Here is a 20,489-nt window from a genome sequence, read left to right as displayed (position 1 = left end):
AGTCATCGAGCGCGGAGCACCCTGGGAGTTGTAGTCCCACTGTGGCGCTCCCAAAAAAACGATAGCTCCCAAAGCTATGGCGGACAGTCTACCGCTACTGAACTCATAAACTCCAAGTCACAAAACACCAATACTTTTAAAAAAAAAACTATTAAAAATGTTTTCAGTAAAGCTTGCTTAAGCCGTGTGTTTGGCGTCGTTAGTGAGATCAAAGATCGAAAGTGCAAGACGTGACCTTGCGACCCGGATGGAAGTAGAGCAGGTATGAGAAAGTGCCCGGCTGATGCCTTGGTTCTCCTGGGAATTGTAGTCCTGTCGGGCAAGCACAAAGGATGATGGGAACTGGAGTCGTTCTGTAGTCTCTGAAAGGGGAGGAGGTTAAAACGCGGAAAAAAGCAGATATGAAACTTAATGAGGAATCAGATCTTTGTCTTGAAGGTGCCTAGAGCCCCGACCACAAGACGTGGCATCCAGTGGGTGTCCACAGGATTCTGAAGTGAATGAACGAGAAGATGGCTAAAAAATAAATAAAATTCGGGGCAGGTGGCAAGGTTAGGTAAGGCAGGGACTGGCACGGACTTTAGTGGCAGTGGGGAGATGGATGTGGCAATAGTGGAACTGGTGTGACGGTCGGGAGGTCTTCGTTATCCCTATTCATATTTGGGACATATTTAACCTAAAATTTTTGGTTCGCCTACTGCAAATTCAAATTTAATTTCGGAGTACCCAATATTGCTATGGATTTGACCAGTCCCAGTGACTTCGGTTAGGGTAATTTAAGGTGTGAATTAAAATTATATGTCACTCACACCTCTAGGAATACAATAAATAAGAAATAAATGACCAAACACTGCCACCCACCCACCACCAGACACAGATAAGAATTCAATATGAGAACTGGTGTGAGCTTTGAGTAAGGTATGCAGTAGGTGCTTGATAAGCTTTAGGAGAACGCTCCAAGCTTGTGGAGAACTTGGGGATGAAGCCTTCTCTGATGGCCTTAGGTGAGAAAGCAGATTCTAAGATTCAGACTACTGGCCTTGTCCCAGAGAGTGATTAGTCTGCAACAAGTAGATGCCAAGTGTATACCAGGCCTTATGCTAAGCACCAAGGCCACAACCCATTGGAGATAAAAGTGTAGAAAAGTCAACAGATGTGTGCCCAAAACCTTGGACTTCTACCCAGAACTGAGTGACAATCACTGCCATCCTTACAGTCACTGTCGGTGGGACTCGGTTACAATACACTGAGAAACTGAATGTGTAGGTTTCCTTCATTTTAATGATCTTACACAGCCCTGCATGGCTCGCAGCTGCGCTATCGAACAGTGAGGTCCACGGTCCCCTGTCACAGCACATCACCATGGTTCAGAAACGGAAGGGTGAGTCCACGGGGTTACAGGACCAGGTCAAGATATTGCCCCAGACCTGGGGTGGGTGGGTCCATTCTCCCCACATACATAGAGAAGCTGAGCTAGAGACAGGAGGTCATGGGGGCGGGCTGCCTGTCCCAATGGGGAAGTCACCGTGGAGGGGGATGACTGACTGGTGTGTCCCCCAGCTCCACTCCTTCTTGCAACATCTCAGCAATGTGGCTGCCTTCAGACAAATGGGGTAGGCGCCCCTCCATCTCAGCACCCTCACAGAGCACTGTGCACAGTGTGACAGCAGCCCCCACCCCCTTTCCTGACACACACACACGCACACACTCACACACAGGTGTGACTAACAAGGGACCACAGTGTGCTGTCCTGTTGGTGAACTCAGGCATGGTGTGTCCCCTTCACGTCCTGGTGAAGGTGAGGACCAGACTGAGGCCCAGACCCTCTGGATCTGGTTCTGGCCACTCTCTGCTCTGCCAGACATTCAGCATGGGGAGGCTCCGTGAACAGACCCTGGGACCTGCTGGCATGGCCAGGATCGTGTGTCCAGTCCCTTCTCACCTCTCCCGGGAGGGTCTGTAGAGTGTTCATCCTGGCAGCTGGACTGTCCAAGCTCTAGACACTTCGGACACTGGAAATGCTGGACAGCGGCTCTCGCATCTTGAAGCTGAGTGATCTGGAAGCCCGAAAACTGTCTCTTGTCCTTAGCGAGCTGTCGGTGGTGGACGCACCGGAGTGGACCTCGGTGATCCGGGTCAGGCAGTCACCAGGACCCCGCAGGCCTAACCAGAGACAGCCGCAGCAGAGGAAGGCCAGTACTGCGCGCTGCACCTCGCGGCTGCGGAAGGAATAGATGAGGGGGTTGATGGCAGAATTGAGCACGGCCAGGGCCAGGATCCAGTCCATGCCACGTAGGTACTCCTGGGCCCAGACGTTGGAACCGAAGATGTCGGCCAGGAGCAGGCCAAACAGAGGACCCCAGCACACTACAAAGGCCACCAAAATCATCAGCACAGTGTTGAGCAGCCGGCGGGCCTTGCGGCGGGCCGGAGGACGCGGGGACTTCTGCCCGTTGGCCCGGACCACCCGAAAGATGGCCCCATAGAGGCCCAGGATGGCCACCAGGATGAGGGCGAAGACCACCACGCAGAAGAGCACGTAGCCCTTGGAGTAGAGGGGCAGCAGGCTGCTGCACCGTGGGAAGGCACACACGCAGTTCCAGCCCAGGAGAGGCAGCAGGCCCAGCGTGGCCGCCAGCAGCCAGCACAGCCCGATGCAGCCGTACACGCGGCTGGTCTTGGTGGCCCCGCTCTCGGCCACCCGCACCATGGTGGCGAAGCGCTCGCCGGCTGTGAAGAGCAGGCTGAAGGTGGACGCGGCCAGGGCCATGAAGAGCAAGCCCTCCCGCAGGAACCAGTGCGCGGGGGACAGCTGGAAGGTGCGCGTCCCCGACAGCAGCACGTTGACCAGGTAGGCCAGGCCGGTGAGCAGGTCGCTCAGCGTGATGTTCAGCAGGCAGTAGTACACCCAGCGGCGCGACCGCATGCGGGTGGCGATGGCGGCCAGCACCACCGCGTTCTCCAGCACCACCAGGCAGCCGGCCGCCACCGACGGCCCCCGCAGCGTGCCCAGCCCGCCACCGTCCTCGGGGCCCCCGCGGCCGGCCAGCCGCCCACTGTGGTTGTAGTGCAGGACAATGAGGTGGCTGTGACCGCTGGCCGCCAGCCGGTGACAGGACCAGGTGCTGATGTTCATGGCCTCCCGCGGGGACAGACTGACAGAGGCCCCCAGCAGGGTGGAGTTGCAAGCCTGGCCTGGGTTTCCTGTTGTTTGAAATTTCCTGTTATGCTCAAGGTGCCCCCCGGTGGGCGGGGGCGAGGCCAGGGCAGGGAGGGGCACCCTGAGCGACGGTTGAGGGGGGCCGGGAGGAGTCCTCCACACTCTCACCCCTGCCCAGTGTCCCCTTCCCCGGTCCCGAGGACAATGGGTACCGCCTGGCACCTGCCCAGTCCCAAGAACCAACTGTTCCCAGCGTGCTTACATGCAGCAGGTGCTTAATAAATGTTTGTCATCCGTACACAGAAGGTCCATCTTAAGTGTTTTCACTTGTATGCAGCCAGGGTGATGTCACCCAAACCCACCGAGGGCCACCCGCACACAGAAGGTGCTTCATAATTTTTTAAAAAGTCTTGTTACGTTTATTTATTTATGGTGTGTAGGGGTGAGCATGTGCCACACCACGGGCAGAGGTCAGAGGGCAATTTACAGGAGTGGGTTCTCTCCTGCCACCATGTGGGTCCCAGAACCGAACTCTGGTTGCCAGGGCTTGGCCACAAGCACCTTTATCCCCTGAGTCATTCACTGGTGCTTAATGTTCTGTGACCATAAACAGCAGGTGCTTAATCAGTGTTTGATGTGTGTACACAGAGGTGCTCAATAAATGTGTAACAGCGCAGGCCTTTAAGCCCAGCACTCGGAGGCAGAGGCAGGTGGATTTCTGCGAGTTCCAGGCCAGCCAGGGCTACATATTAGAGAGCCCCTGTGTTAAAAAAAAATAAATAAAATAATAATAATAATGAATGTGTGCCACCCGTACAGAGTAGGTGCTTAATTAATGTCACTCAGCGGGGGGAAAAATAGTCATCCCCACACACCAGGCGCTTGACCAGGAATGTGTTTCCTGTACCAGGGACGCTTAATAAACGTTTGTCACCTTTCCACACACACCAAGTGCTTAATAAATGTCACCCAAACACAGTAGGCGCCTAATCCATGTGTAGAAGCACCTGTAACTCCCAGGCAGGGCCGACTCAGGACCATTTTGCATTCAACTTTGCTAGGAGGGCAAACTGAGGCCGGCAGAAGGCTGTGCGGTATCCATCCGGTTGTTTAAATTAGGGACCCGGGCAGGGGGCGAGCACATCCCGAAATGGGGAGGGGTGGGGAAACGGGGTCTCCCGCAGGGGCGCGGGGTGGCTATGAGGGAGAAGGGTGCCCAGGGGGTCGGGTGTCCTCTGGGGTTCCGGGGAAGGGCAGGGCGGGGACCCCGCTTCCGGCACCCTGCGCCCCGGGTCACCGGTCACCAACACCCGGGGCCACTTGGGAGGGGCCGGGGCGGGCGACTGCGGAGGGGCGGGACCCAGCCTGGGTGTCAATCACAGGTGTCAATCACAGGGGCTGAGCCAGACCAGGAGCGGAGCCTTCCCCGCGCTGAGCCGGGATCCCAGGTCACCTCAGGCTGAGCCCCGATCATCACACTTGAGTGCAGCCCTCCCTCTGACCTGGGATCCACGTGAGGCCCAGATCCCGCCCAGTGCCCTGGGCCCCTTTTCACTGACTCCCCAAGTCTCTGTCCTATACTGAGCCCTGTTCCCAGATGGACCCTGAGCCCAGCTAATCTCGTGACCACAGACGCGCCACGGTGCTGACATTCACCCTGGTTGAGACCTGGTTCCAAGCGTCAGCCACACCCCTGACATGGTTCAAGTCAGCACTGAAGTGCTATGCATGGGAGGACTGAGCACAGCACCCTGGAGTGAGTGGTGCTGAGTGAGGGCTGACCAATCCCCTGACCACCATACAGAGCACAAGCTTACAGACACGTGTCCCCCACAGGAGGTGTCTCCATCGACAGCAAGCGAAGCCACGCGGTGTGTGCGCCCTCTTCCTGCCCCGGGTACACCGCCGCCGCCGTGGAGACCGCGCTCTGGCCCCTGTGAGGAAGGCAATTCTCCCAGGTGCTGTTTGCAGATACAAAAATGTCGGGAGGCACGAAATGGCGCCAGAGCCGGGCTTCACATCCGTGAGACTCTGGCTCCCACTCCCAGCACCTGGTTAAAGCCAGGCTGTGTCCCAGGGTGGAGTACTACGCAGCTGTTACAAGGACACGTACCAGGGAGCTGCAGAGAGAACTCAGTCTGCAATGTGCCACCGTGGGACCCCTGAGAACAGCCCAGCTATAACCCCACTGCTCAGGAGCCAGAGAAGGGTTCAGTTCTCCGCCCTCATCTGTTGTGGTGATGTCACTGGGGTTGGGCGTCTTCCTCGGTAGCTTCCCACCCTGTGTGAGGCCGGGGTCTCTCAGGGAACCTGGGGCTCACTGACCGGCTGGGCCGCCCTGGGCTGCCCTGCTAGCTCCCACTGCTCCCACTGCTCCCACCTCATGACAGGCGCGCACCACTGTGCTGGCTCCTGGGTGGATTCTGGGGAGTCGAACTCGTGTCTTTGGACTTCAGCACTTACCCAGTGAGCCATCTATTCCCCACCACGCCCAGTCTCTGGCCCAGATTTGAAGTTGTCTGAGTGCGGTGTCCCCTGCCTGGCTGGGCACGCTGAGGACAAGGAAGCTGCAATCCTCCTGCCTCAGCCTCCCAATCACTGCCTCTGGGGACAGTATTTCTCTACTCGTTTCCCGTTTTTTGTTTTTTTGTTGTTGTTGTTTAATTACATTTATTTCTTTGTGTGCGTCACCATGCACGCCTGTGGGATCCGACTCTGAGACTCAGGCACTGTTCCTACCGAGCGATCGGGGGACCGAACTCCGGCGGTCAGGCTTGGCCGCAAGCGTCTTCACAGGCGGAGCCATCTCGCCGCCCGGTTTCCCCTTTACTAAGGGGTCGTGGAGGAACCAAGCGCACATCGGTGTGGGGCAACGCTGAGTAGTGTGGTGGGCTGGAGTCTGGGGACAGAGGGCTCCTCACGGCTGTGGGCATGTCAAAACCGTCTTTGGCAGGCTTCTACCTCAGGCCCACGAGTGGGCAGACAACCAACAGAACTTCCTCTCTCCCTCCATGACACCTTCACGCATGCCCCAAGGTGAGGATGGCACTGGAGGATGTGGAGAGGGCCCCAGACTGGTTCAATCCGGTCTAGGTAGCCCTGGCTGTCCTGGAACTCGCAGACATCCTCCTGAGTGCCCGGGTTAAAGGCCTGACTCTTGTCCTCTCTCTAGTAACTAGAAGGAGGGCAAGGGAATGAATCGCGCTCGGGCCTGGACCAGCGTGGGGAGCCCTCGCCCTGCAGATTCCTGAGCGTCCGCCAGGGAGTGCCCTATCCTTGCCACCACGGTGCCCCGAGGGACGTCCCGGGTGGAGTCCCGGCCCCGCCCCGTGGGTAAACTGAGGCCGGGCGGGCCACATCACAGCAGGTTGATCTCGTCTAGGTACCGAGCCAGCACCGAGTCCCGCACATCCTTGAACACACTGCGGACGCTGTGCGTGTCCGTGGCGCAGGTGAAGTGTGCAAAGAGGCGGCGCGCGCGGGACCCCTTCCTGCCGCCATCGTGGGGCTCCGCGCAGCCCGCGTACACACGCGCGTACATGTCCATGATGAAGCGCTTGGCGGCCTCTGCGTCACGTCGGGGACCTGCGGAGAGGGGTGGGGTCGGCTCGGCTCCTGTACGTGGCCCAGGCTGGCCTCGAACCCCCATGTGGCCCAGGCTGGCCTCGAACCCCCATGTGGCCCAGGCTGGCCTGAACCTTCTATGTGGCCCAGGTTGGCCTCCAGGTCACCCTGTAGCCCTGACTGGCTTCGAACTCCTGACCCATTTGCTTCCACCTTCCTAGTGCTGGGATGATAGGACAGCGGCTTCAGGCTGGGTTTGTGCGGTGCTGGGGACTGAGCCTTGTGAAGTTCTGGGGGGCCCTCAGAGCCACTCCTGTCATCTTTATTGAGGGCAGACACCATCTTTGTCATCCCAGCCAATGGGAATGAGGACTAACTTGTAAGAGTCATATGACATGAGGCTCAGCTTGGGGACTTGGGGACCAGGGTGGGGCGGGGCCTCCCTCCCTCGACTGGGAACAGGTCCAGAGACCTGGGTGTTTCAGGCATGCAGTCCTCCCCAGATGCTGTCAATCTTTGAAAATCGTGGAGGTCACATGGTGGGGCGTGTATGTGTGTGTGTGGGGGGGCACTCTGGGTGCAAACAGCGTGGGTTCGAATTCTGCTTCCAGGGCCGAGGAGATGGCTCTGTGGGTAAGACTGCTTGCTGCCAAGCATGAAGACCTGTGTTCAAATCCTGGCACCCAGGTAAGAACACTGAGCGTGGCTGTGTGTGTACGCGCTGGGACCTGGGGTGGGAGGTTCTGGGGAGAAGGTCTGTCTGGAGGGAATGAGACAAAGACAGACTGAAGGACCAGGCGGCCTTCTCCTGTGGCCCCAGCCTCCTCCCTGGCTTGTCTAGCCAGTGACTCTGCCTGTCTATGCCTCAGTTTCCCCAGCTCTGCAGTGGAAGATGTCCTGCTCTACGCAGTTGTTTAAGTGAGAGTTACTGATCTGACTGGAGTGCAGCGAGATTTCCTCTTGTATTCTGTGTGAGTGCTGTGCGTGTGAGCGGGCACAGGGGGCAGAGGCCGTCTGCCCCGAGAGCCCCACCCTCCCGGGTCTTCGCAGCACAGTGCCTAGCTCTCTCTATATATACAGGGGATTCGAACTCTTGCCGTGCCCTTTACCCGCTGAGCCAGGGAATTGTCTCTCCAGCCTCTCCAGTTTTCAATGTTTTTTTGTTTCCCCCTGACAAACAGAATTTCTCTGTGTAGCCCTGGCTATTCTGGAACTCACTCTGTAGCCCAGGCTGGCCTCGAACTCACAGATCCTCCTGCCTCTGCCTCCCGGTGCTGGGATAAAAGGTGTGCGCCACCACCGCCTGCCTTTAATTTTTCTGGCAATATTGGGGATTGAAACCAGGGTCTTTCACTTGCTGGACAAGCACTCCGCTATGGAGCCACATCCTCAGGCTATTTTGGTCTTTAAGCAAATAACTGAGGAAATTGTCACAGAAAGCAAAACACGGAGAAATGTCAGTGGTAAATAAGATTTTGGGAACCTGTGGTGTTTGATGAGAACGGTCCCAGATGGGGAACTGTTTGGGGAAAGTGAGACTGTGTGTCCCTGGTGGAGGAGGCGTGTCCTCCTTGGAGGGGCGTGTCCTTCGTTGGAAGAGGCGTGTCCTTGTTGGAGGAGGTGTGACTATGTTGTAGGAGGCGTGGCCGCGTTGTAGGAGGCATGGCCGCATTGAAGGAGGAGGTTCACTGGTTTTGAGAGTACACTCCCCGCCCTCAGTCTCATTCTCTCTCTGCCTGCTGCCTGCATGTGAAGTTCTCAGCTTCTGCTCCAGCACCCTGCCTGTCTGTTTCCTGCCATGATGATGGTGGACTAACAACACTCTGAAAGCGTCAACAAGCCACTGATAGAGTACTTCCTTTGTAAGAGCGGCCGGGTCATGGTTTCTCTTCACGGCGAGAGAACAGTGACTAAGACACTGGCCCATGTTGGAAACAGTCTTTCCAAACCGCCCGTTTCCTCTTCCCAGACTCTCTTGGCCGCAGCCTGGTTCTCAGGACTTCTCAGCTAAGACGCACTGGAGGGTGCCCAGAACTTCATGTCTGTCCCCCACTCGGCCTTGAGGGATATGACAGCATGGAGGGGGGTCTTGGGCCTCTCAGCTACGACCAGAGCCAGTGGTCAAATCCTGGCACCAGAGTTCACCGAAGTTGCGTTTGTGTGACCTTTGACCTGGTGTCTTGGACTGCAGCCTGGATCACGGCTGGGCGAGGGTTGAGGTCAAAGTGTCTGCAGAAACTTATCTGCTCAGCATTGCAGATCATGGCCGGATTCGGAGCGGGGAGTTCCATGCTTGCCGATTTCAGATCTCGCATCTCCTAAGCTGGCGGGAGACTCACTTCTGTGCCCTTGGTACAGTCCTCTGCCACAGCGGGCACAGGAAGCTGGAGAGCCTGCCTCCTGAGACCCACCGCGCTTAGGTAGAGCAGCTCCCATCTTGTTGAACCTAGGTTGGTCAATCAACTTCGGTGGCAGCCACACGGACTTCCCTGAGGCTTGATCACGATAGATGGCTTCCCCCTGGGCAAACGTCTGGCCACCCAGAGTCAGCCACACTGTGAGGGGAGTGGGGCACATGGGGAAAGCTGGCTCCCCAGTGCACACAGCACAAGACTCCTGGGAGAAGGCAGGCACCTTCTTGGGGTCTCTCTGGTCCCAGCCACGCGGCAGTGGAACCAATTTACCTAGCTCAGCCCTTCCCAAATCTTTAACCATTGGCTGGGAGGGATGGCGCACACCTTTAGTCTCCGCGTTCAGACTTACAGACCAGCCTGGTCTTCAGAGTTGAAGGCCAGCCAGAGCTACACAGTGAGATCCTGTCTCAAGAGAAAGAGAGAGACAGAGAGAGACAGAGGGAGAGAAGGGGGGAGGGAGTGAACGAGGGAGGGAGGGAGAGAGGGAGGGAGGACCAAATTTCTGACCATGAGATCTTGAACAAGGCTTAAGGGTGCTTGCGAAGGTTCCTCCCAACAGAGCAGATCCTTGTAGCTCTGTACCTTCTCAGCTCTCCAAATACCCTCCTCCCTTCCAGGAAGGGTCTGGAAAAACAGCGGTTCCCACCTAGCTGCTGTGGACCTGCCTTGCTCTGTGGAAGGTGAGTTCCAATATTGTTTACATGTGTCATATGTGTCTAATGAAGACGGCAGCGGCGCACGCCTTTAATCCCAGCACTCAGAAGACAGAGGCAGGTGGATCTCTGTGAGTTCCAGGACAGCCTGGGCTACACAGAGAAACCCTGTCTCAGGAAACAAAAGAAAAAAAAAGACCACACAAATGAGATAACATATTGGATGTTACTGAAAGAGGACTGATGAATCTATGAAAATTACAGCACAGGACAGAGGTGGGGGTCAGCAGGACAGCCCCCGCCTAGAATCCCCCAGTGAGGGGCTGGGGGCGTGGTCAGGGTGGAGCCCCACCTAGAATCCCCCAGTGAAGGGCTGGGGGCGTGGTCAGGGTGGAGCCCCGCCCAGAATCCCCCAGTGAAGGGCTGGGGGCGTGGTCAGGGTGGAACCCCGCCCAGAATCCCCAGTGAGGGGCTGGGGGCGTGGTCGGGGTGGAGCCCCGCCTAGAATCCCCAGTGAGGGGGCTGGGGGCGTGGTCAGGGTGGAGCCCCTGACTATTGTGTTTAAGGCCCTGCAGTCCCCACCTCCATGAAAACAGAAATAGATTTTTGTTGTTGTTCTTGTTTTCTGAGACAGGGTTTCTCTGTGTAGCTCTGACTGTTCTGGAACTCACTCTGTAGACCAGGCTGGCCTCAAACTCTCAGAGATCTACCTGCCTCTGCCTTCTGAGTGCTGGGATTAAAGCATGCCACCACACCGGGCTTAGAAATAGATTTTATAGAACCTTTCATCCATCTGCTAAGAGGGTCACCTTAATTTCCATTCCACAGAGGGAGAAACCGAGGCTCATGAAGTATCGGAAGCAGCTGAGCTGGGAACCCAAGTCCTTATTCTCTTTGAAACTTCTGGTGACTCCAGATAAGGGGTGAGCCTTGGCAAGGTTCTCCCTGGGGAGCTGCTTCAGGGAGACAAGGGTATAGAATGTTCTAGAACCACTCACCCTGGAAGCTGGGGAAGTATGTGGCCAGGTGGGAGGTGTGGATCTTCTCCTCCAGGATGTCTGTCTTGTTGAGGAAGAGGATAACCGAGGTGCTCTTGAACCAGGGTAGCTCTAGGATTGTGCTGAACAGTGCTAGGCTCTCCTTCATGCGGTTCTGTGGGGGACAGAGGCAGGTGGTGGCCCCAGCAGTATGCCTTCACCCACTGGGTGATGAAGACTTGGGGTATCTCCGACCTTCTCTTTGAGTGTGAAGGGCTGGACCTAAGCATCCTGTGTGCCCAACATCCTGAGTTGAGCAATATTCTTCCAGAATTGACTTCCGATTGGACCACTAGAGTATGAAAACATTTGAATGGGACTTCTCACATGTGATGGGCCAAGGTGAAGCCACAAGTCACCAGAGAGCCATCTAATCCAATGACAGGTGTCCTCACATAGGGAACACTGTCTGAAGATGGGAACACACAGGAGGCTGAGCTCCTATGAGCCAAGGACACCACCAGATGCTGAGAGGAACCTGGATCTCAGAGGGGCCTGACTCTTTCCACACCCTGACCTCACACTCCCAGGTCCCAGAACTAAATAAAAACTGGGTGTCTGCATTTTAAGCCACCTGAGCTGCTCTGCTTGGTCACAGTGGCCACAGGACCTTGGTATATCCTGTGTGGCTGCTCTAGAAGCTGAGATCCATTAATTCAGCCTTAGGGAGGCCAAGTCAAGAAGACTGGGAATGAGTAAAGTCCGTGTGTGTGTGTGTGTGTGTGTGTGTGTGAGAGAGAGAGAGAGACAGAGACAGAGACAGAGAGACAGAGAGAGACAGAGAGACAGACAGACAGAGATGATAGACAGAGTGAGAGAGTGAGAGAGAGACAGAGAGACAGAGATACAGAGACAGAGAGAGAGACAGAGAGAAGTGGGGAAAGAGAGGGGGGATATTGAACCATTCTCCTAGGAGATGGTTTCCATGCTGAGCCACACAGAGACCATCCAGCAACAGGACTGGGGTCTACGGTGACCCACAGAGGTTCCATCACCTTATCTGACTTGGGGTGTGATGGCATTTGGCCACAGCTCCTCATCTCTGCACAGGTGTGTCAACAGCTACTCCTAGAGGGGTCAGCAGAGGTTGGGAGACCTGTGTGTCCTGAGGTGGGTTTGGGGATCAGGTCCCACAAAGGCCCAGCACAAAAGATGGGGGGTTAAGGCGCTCCTGTTCAGGCAGGTGTGCTGTCCTGCTGCGATGGAGGGGGTCCTCGCCCCCCAACGGCACCCTGCCTGTGACGACAGCTCCCTCACCTCCTGATCATTCTCCTCCAAGCATTGGTCATACTCGCTCAGGGAGGCCAGGTAGATGAGGGCTATGACATTCTCAAAGCAGTGGATCCATTTCTTACGCTCCGACTTCTGGCCACCAACATCCACGATGCTGAAGAAAAACCAAGAGACACCCCCCACGCCCTTGCCATTGAGAGAGGTCACATGACCAGGCCCCTGCTCACCATCACCCCAGACTCAGCTGCACCAGAGTCGTAAGACCTGTCACCATTGGATACAAGGACAGACTGCACAGCTGTGTGGCCTGCTGTATGAGTCACACTATGCTCACAAAGCTGAGGCAGGAGGATGGCCATAGTGTGAGGGTGGCTGACAGAGTTAAGGCCAGCCTGAACTACAGAATGAGATCCACCTCCTCTCCCTTCCTCCCCCATATATATATATAATATATAATAAAAATAGGCCGGGCGGTGGTGGCGCACGCCTTTAATCCCAGCCCTCGGGAGGCAGAGGCAGGCGGATCTCTGTGAGTTCGAGGCCAGCCTGGTCTCCAAAGCGAGTTCCAGGAAAGGCGCAAAGCTACACAGAGAAACCCTGTCTCGAAAAACCAAAAAATAAATAAATAAATAAATAAATAAATAAATAAATAAATAAAAAATAAATAAAAACCACAGGGCTGGGGAGTCAGTCCTGTGGCTAAAACTGCTTGTTAGGCAAGTAATGGCTGTGATTTCGAATTCCCAGCATGCACCTGTAATCATCAATGAGGAAGGAGACAGAGAGGAGGATGCTGGGACTGAATAGATAGGTGAGCACCAGGCTCAGGGAGAGGCCCTGTCCCACCAAGACAAGGTGAGAGTGAGTGGGGAAACCCTACCCCGACCTCTGGCCTCCGTACACACGTTCGTGCACACACATGCACACTGATGTTCACAAGCACACACAGAAATTGCAGAAGGTTCTTCGTTGGTGCAGGCCTGCATGTTCTCCATGGGGGCAGGAGGGACGGCTCAGCGGTTAGCACACCTGCTGTCCCTGCAGAGGACACAGTGGTGGCTCACAACCATCTGTGACTCCAGTTCCCGGGGACCTGACACCCCCTTCTGGCACCTGCGGGTACTGCATTCACATGCACAATCCCAGCTGACCCCCACATGCTCACATAATTACATTCAATTAATCAGTATCAGGAATGTGTGAGACACAAGGATATTGAGTTGGGGGGCCAAAGGATGACACCGCTTATCTGTGAGCCTTCAGCACAGGTGCCGACGGAAGGCTGTGGTTCTGGCCACACCTCCTCAGACTCGGTTTTCCCATCAGTAGAATGGGCCCCTGTGTCCTCTGCTGATTCCCAGAATGGATGTGACCCCTCTGTAGCTCAAGGAGGGCGCACCCTCCCTTCCACAACCACAACAAAAGCAAGGACCACCACCCCTTCCTGTGGCTTCTCAGAAACTGGGTCACTGATATGGATCTGGCTGTCACCTTCCTGAGCAGTAGATATTACTCACAGTGTAGATGACAGACAGACATACTATGACACTAACAGAATCCTCAGAGAACGGAGGGCACAGAAGGGGGAACTGAGGCAGGTTCAGAACTTGGAGTTGAAAGGGTTCCTTCATCTACACATTTGAAACTTCACAGACACACGAATCAAAGACCCACAGTAGCCGGGCGGTGGTGGCGCACGCCTTTAATCCCAGCACTCGGGAGGCAGAGCCAGGCGGATCTCTGTGAGTTCGAGGCCAGCCTGGTCTACAAAGTGAGTTCCAGGAAAGGCGCAAAACTACAGAGAAACCCTGTCTCGAAAAACCAAAAAAAAAAAAAAAAAGACCCACAGTAACTTTTCCAGAACAAGCTCTGTCACTCAAAAGTAGGAACCAAGCCCAGTACAGGGACACGCCTCAGCACTGAGGAGGAGGGAACAGAAGGAGCTCTTTGAGCTTGAGGCTAGCCTGAGAATACAGAGAGAACCTGTGTCAAAACACTCATACATGCATGCACATACAGACACACACAGACACATGCACTCACATGCATACACACGTGCACACATGCACACAAACACAGACACATACAATGGGGGACAAGCAGACAATGATAGACTTCTGATATCATTTCCTGAAACTGCACCCCAGGTCACTGAGAGCCAACCGATCATTTATGAGTTTCTATGCCAGACCAGAGACTGCTCAGTCATTCCTCAAAGAAAGAAAACAAGTCAGCTCTGCTTCCCATGTGCTGCCAAACTAGATACCATTCCTCAGCAGTCACAAACAACCCCCCCCACCCACCCACCCATCCATCCATCCAAACATCTATCATCCATCCATCCACCCATCCATTCACACACCCATCTAGCCATGCATCAACACACCCATTCATCCATTTGTCCACACATCCATCCACCCACTCATCCATTCATTCATCCACATATCCATGCATCCACCTATCCACCCATATATTTATGGATCCACCCAACAATCCATTCATCCATCCACCCATTCAACCACTCATCCACCCAACCAACCATCCACTCATCCATCTATCCATCTATCCACCCACCGACCCATCCATCCACTCACAAACACATTCATTCATTCATTGAGCCATCCATTCACGTACCCACCCATCTATCCACCCACTCATTTATCCATCCATCTGTCTCTCCATCCATCCATTCATCTATCTATCAATCCACTTAACCACACACCTATCCATTCATCCACTCATCCGTCCATCTACCCACACATCCATCCATCCACCCATTTATCCACCCACCCACCTACCCACCCATCCATCCACCCATCCACCCACACATCCATCCATCCATCCATCAATCCACAGACCCATACATTCATCTACTCATTCATCCATTCATCCATGCATCCATCTATCCATTCATTTGTCCCCACATCCATCCATCCACTCATCCATTCATTCATCCACATATCCATGCATCCACCTATCCACCCATATATCCATGGGTCCACCCAACAATCCATTCATCCATCCACTCATCCATCCATCCACCCACCTGCCCATCCATCCATTCACCCATCCAGCCATACATCCATTCACACATTCATCCATGCAACCATTCATCCACCCATCCATCCATTCATCCACCCACCCATACATCCACACATCCATCCATCCACCCACCCATCTGCCAATCTATCCATCCAACCACCCATTCATTTCCCAGCCATTCATCCATCCATCCATCCATCCGTTCATTCATCCATTTATCCATCCATTCATTCATCCATCCACACATCCATCTACTGACCCATCCATCCATCCACCCATTCACTTACATATCCATCTGTGTATCCATCCATCCATCCATCCATCCATCCATCCATCCATCCATTGCATCCATCATCCATTCATCCATTCAACCAACCATTCATCCATCCATTCACCCATCTATCCATCCATCCATCCATACATTCATCCATGCAACCATCCATCCACCCACCCATACATCCAAGCATCCATCCATCTACCCACCCATCTGCCCATCTATCTATCCATCCACCCATTCATTTCCCAAGCATTCATCCATCCATCCATCCATTGCATCCAACAATCCGTTCATACATGCAACCAACCATTCATCCATCCATCCACCCACCCATCCATCCATCCATCCATCCACCCACTCATCTACCCATATATACTTCAATCTACCCCATTCATCAATCCACTCAATTTTGCACCCATCCATCCATCCATTCCATCCATTCAATCACCCATCCATCCATCAATCAGTCCATCCTTCCATCCATTCATCCATGCAACCAACCATTCATCTATCCATCCACCGACCCATCCATCCATCCATCCATCGCATCCAACAATCCATTCATCCATGCAACCAACCATTCATCTATCCATCCACCGACCCATCCATCCATCCACCCATCCATCTAAGCATCCATCCATCCACCCACTCATCTACCCATATATACTTCGATCTACCCCCATTCATCAATCCACTCATCAATCTTGCACCCATCCATCCATCCATTCCATCCATTCAATCACCCATCCATCCATCCATTCATCTATCAATCAATCCATTCTTCCATCCATTCATTCACACATCCACCCATCCATCTATCCATACACCCATCCATCCATTCATCCACCCACCCATACATTCACGCATCCATCCACCCACCCATCCACTCATCCACCCATCCATCCACCCATTCAATCACCCATCCATCCACACATCCATCCATCTATCCTTCCATCCATCCATCCATTCATTTATTCATTCACACATCCACACATCCATCTATTCATTCATCCACCCATCCATCCATGCAACCATTCATTCACCCATCCATCCATCCATCCATCCATCCATCCATCCATCTGCCACCAACCTGCCCATCTATCCCTCCATCCACCCATTCATTTCCCAACCATCCATCCACCCATCTATTCATCCATCCACCGATCCAATCATCCATCCATCCATTCCATCCATCCACCCACTCATTTACACATCCATTTGTGCATCCATCCATCCATTCATTCACCCATCCATCTATGCAACCATCCAACCATTCATTTCATCCATCTACCCATTCATTACACATCCATCCATCCATCCATCCATCCATCCATCCATCCATCCATCCACCTATCCATCCATCCATCCATTCACCCATCCATCCATGTAACCAACCATCCATCCATCCATCCATCCATCCATCCACACATCCATCCATGCATCTATGCATTCATCCACCCATCCATCCATGCATCCATCCATCTACCCACTCATCTACCCATATATACTTCAAACTACCCCTATCCATCAATCCACTCATCCATCTCACACCCATCCAACCATCCATTCATCCACCCATCCATCCATCCACCTTTCTACCGATACTTCCACATGTCCATCCGTCCATCCATCAATCCACAGACCCATCCATCCACTCATCCATCTATTCATCCACCCACCCATATATACATCCACTCATCCATCTGTTCATCCACACATCCATGCATCCACCTGTCCACCCATATATTCATGGATCCACCTACCTATCCATTCATTCATCCACCCATCTATCCACCCATTCATCCATCAACCACCCATCCATCCACCCATTCATCCATCCACCCATTCAATCACTCATCCACCCAACCAACAATCCACTCATCTATCTACCCATCCATCCATCCATCGACCCACCAACCCATCCAACCACCCACAAACAAATTCATTCATCCATCGATCCATCCATTCACGAACCCACCCATCCATTTATCCATCCATCCATCCATCCATCCATCCACTCAACGACACACCCATTCATTCATACACCCACCCATCCATCCATCCACTCATCCATCCATCCACCCACCCACCTACCCATCCATCCATACACAGACCAATCCATCCATTCATTTATTCACACATCCATCCATTCATCCATCCATTTGTCCACACATCCATCCACCCACTCATCCATGCTTTCATCCATGTGTCCATGCATCCACCTATCTACCCATATATACATGGATCCACCCATCCATCCACCACATGTCCATCCACCATCCATCCATCCATCCATCCATCCATCCATCCGTCCATCCATCCATCCACTCACTCATCCATTCATTCATCCATGTGTCCATGCATCCACCTATCCACCCATATATTCATGGATCCATCCAACAATCCATTCATCCATCCACCCATTCAACCACTCATCCACCCAACCAACCATCATTCATCCATCTACACATCTATCCATCCATCTATCCACCCACCGACCTATCCATCCACCCACAAATGGATTCATTCATCCATTGATCCATCCATTCACATACCCACCCATCCATTTACCCACTCATTTATCCGTCCATCTGCCCATCCATCCACTCAACCATACATCCATTCATTCATTCATACACCGAACAATCCTTCATCCACTCATTCATCCATCTACCCACACATACATCTATCCACCCATTTATTCACCCACCCACCCACCTATCCATCCACCCATCCACCCACACGTCCATCCATCCATCCATCCATCCATCCATCAATCCACAGACCCATAATTCATCTACTCATTCATCCATTCATCCATGCATACATGCATCCATCCATTTGTCCACACATCTATCCACCCACTCATCCATTCATTCATCCACATATCCATGCATCCACCTATCCACCCATATATCCATGGGTCCACCCAACAATCCATTCATCTGTCCACCCATTCAACCACTCATCCACTCAACCAACCATCCACTCATCCATCTACACATCCATCTATCCATCTATCCACCCACCGACCCATCCATCCACCCACAAACAGATTCATTCATTCATCGATCCATATATTCATGTACCCACCCATCCATCCACCCATCCATTTATCCATCCATCCATCCATCCATCCATCCATCCATCTATCCATACATCCATCCACTCAACCACACACCCATTCATTCATACACCCAAACATCCATTCACCCACTCATTCATCCATCTACCCTCACATACATACATTCACCCATCCATCCACCCATCCATTCATCCATCCATCCACCCATCCACCTATCCATCCGCCCATTCATCCACATATCCATCTATCCACCCATCCATCCATTCATCCATCTATCCACCAATCCACCCACTCACCCACCCAGCCATCTAACCATCTATTTGCAAGCATCCACCCATTCACCCATCTATCCATCCCCTCACTGACCCATTCATCCACTCATCCATCCATCCATCCATCCACCCATCCATCCATACATGTATCCATCCACCCATCCATCCATGCACCCATCCATCCCCCACCCATCCGTCCATCCACTCATCCACCCATTAATCCACACATCCATTCATCTATGCATCCTTCCATCCATCTATCCATCCATTCTTCCATCCATCCATTTATCCATTCATGCATCTATCCAGGCATCCTCCCAACAATTCATCCATCCATCCACCCACCCATCCACACATCCATCTATCCATCCACCATCCACACATCCATCTATACACGTCCATCCATCCACCAATACATCCACACATCCATCCATCCACCCACCCATCCACCCACCAATTCTTCCATCTATCCATCCACCCATCCACTTACCCATTCATCCACCCACCTATCCAGCCAGCCAGCCAGCCATTCATCCACACATCCATTCACCCACCCATCTACCCATATATACTTCGATCTACCCCCATCCATCAATCCACTCATCCATCTCACACCCATCCATCCATCCACCCATCTCCACATCCATCCATCCGTCCATCAATCCACAGACCCATCCATCCATCCACTCATCCATCATTCATCCACGCATTCATTCATCTATCCATCTATTCATCCACCCACCCATATATACATCCACTCATCCATCTGTTTATCCATGCATCTATGCATCCACCTGTCCACCCATATATCCATGGATCCACTTACCTATCCATTCATCCATCTACCATCTATCCATCCACCCATCCATCAACCACCTATCCTTCCATCCATTCATCCATCCACCCATCCAACCACTCATCCACCCAACCAACAATCCATTCATCCATCTACACATCCATTCACACATCTATCCACCCATCCATCTATCAACCACCATCTATACATCCATGCATCCATCCATGCATCTATCTATCCATCCACCCATCCATCCACCCATCCAACCATCCACACATTCATCCATCCACCAATACATCCATTCACCCATCCATCCATCCATCCACTTACCCATCCATGCACGCATCCATCCATAAATCTATCCATCCACCCATCCATCCATTCATCCATCAACCCACCCACCCACCCAACAATCCTTCCATCTCTCCATCCACCCATCCACACACCTATCCATCCATCCAGTCTTCCATCCATCCATCCAACCATTCACCCATCCATCCACACATATGTCCATGCATCCATCCATTCATCCATCCATCCATCCATCCATCCATCCATTTGTGCACCTATCCATCCACTCACCCATCCATCCATCCATCCATCAATCTATCCACCCATTCATTCATCCATTAATCCATAAATCCATTCATCCATCAATCCAAACACCCATCCATCCACCGACCCATACATCCATCCATCCACCCACACACCCATCCACTCATCCACCCACCTACACATCCAACTAACCATGCATCAGTTCACAATCCATCTATCCATCCACTCACCCATCCATCCTTCCACCCATCCATTTACCCATCCATCTATTCATGCATCCATCCATCCATCCACCCACCCATCTAGGCATCCATCCATCTATTCACCCATCCACACATCCATCCACCCAATCATCCACACATATACCCACCTATTCATCCACCCGTATATCTACCCAACCA

The 20,489-nt window shown here is 53.1% G+C and overlaps 2 protein-coding genes across 2 annotated transcripts in view; both read right to left on the bottom strand.

The window, feature by feature from the left end:
* Positions 1-298: 298 nt before the first annotated feature.
* On the bottom strand, positions 299-3,329 carry S1pr4 (sphingosine-1-phosphate receptor 4). The gene has a single exon (XM_052747049.1). The coding sequence runs from the start codon at positions 3,134-3,136 to the stop codon at positions 1,997-1,999; it is 1,140 nt and encodes a 379-aa protein (XP_052603009.1). The 5' UTR covers positions 3,137-3,329; the 3' UTR covers positions 299-1,996.
* A 2,508-nt stretch (positions 3,330-5,837) lies between these two features.
* The window catches only part of Gna15 (G protein subunit alpha 15), a 29,154-nt gene continuing 14,502 nt past the window's right edge, over positions 5,838-20,489 (bottom strand). Inside the window, exons 5-7 of the mRNA XM_052747050.1 lie at positions 12,086-12,215; positions 10,790-10,943; positions 5,838-6,745 (exon numbers count right to left, since the gene is read on the bottom strand). Of these exons, the coding sequence (XP_052603010.1) occupies positions 6,519-6,745; positions 10,790-10,943; positions 12,086-12,215 (511 nt within the window). The 3' untranslated portion in view covers positions 5,838-6,518. The remainder of the gene's footprint in view (positions 6,746-10,789; positions 10,944-12,085; positions 12,216-20,489) is intronic.

Source organism: Peromyscus californicus, unplaced genomic scaffold (assembly GCF_007827085.1).
Source record: "Peromyscus californicus insignis strain IS unplaced genomic scaffold, ASM782708v3 Scaffold_1__1_contigs__length_55948999, whole genome shotgun sequence".
Taxonomy (NCBI): domain Eukaryota; kingdom Metazoa; phylum Chordata; class Mammalia; order Rodentia; family Cricetidae; genus Peromyscus; species Peromyscus californicus.
The sequence above is the reverse complement of the archived record's forward strand: the minus strand, read 5'-3'. Positions and strand labels throughout refer to the sequence as shown.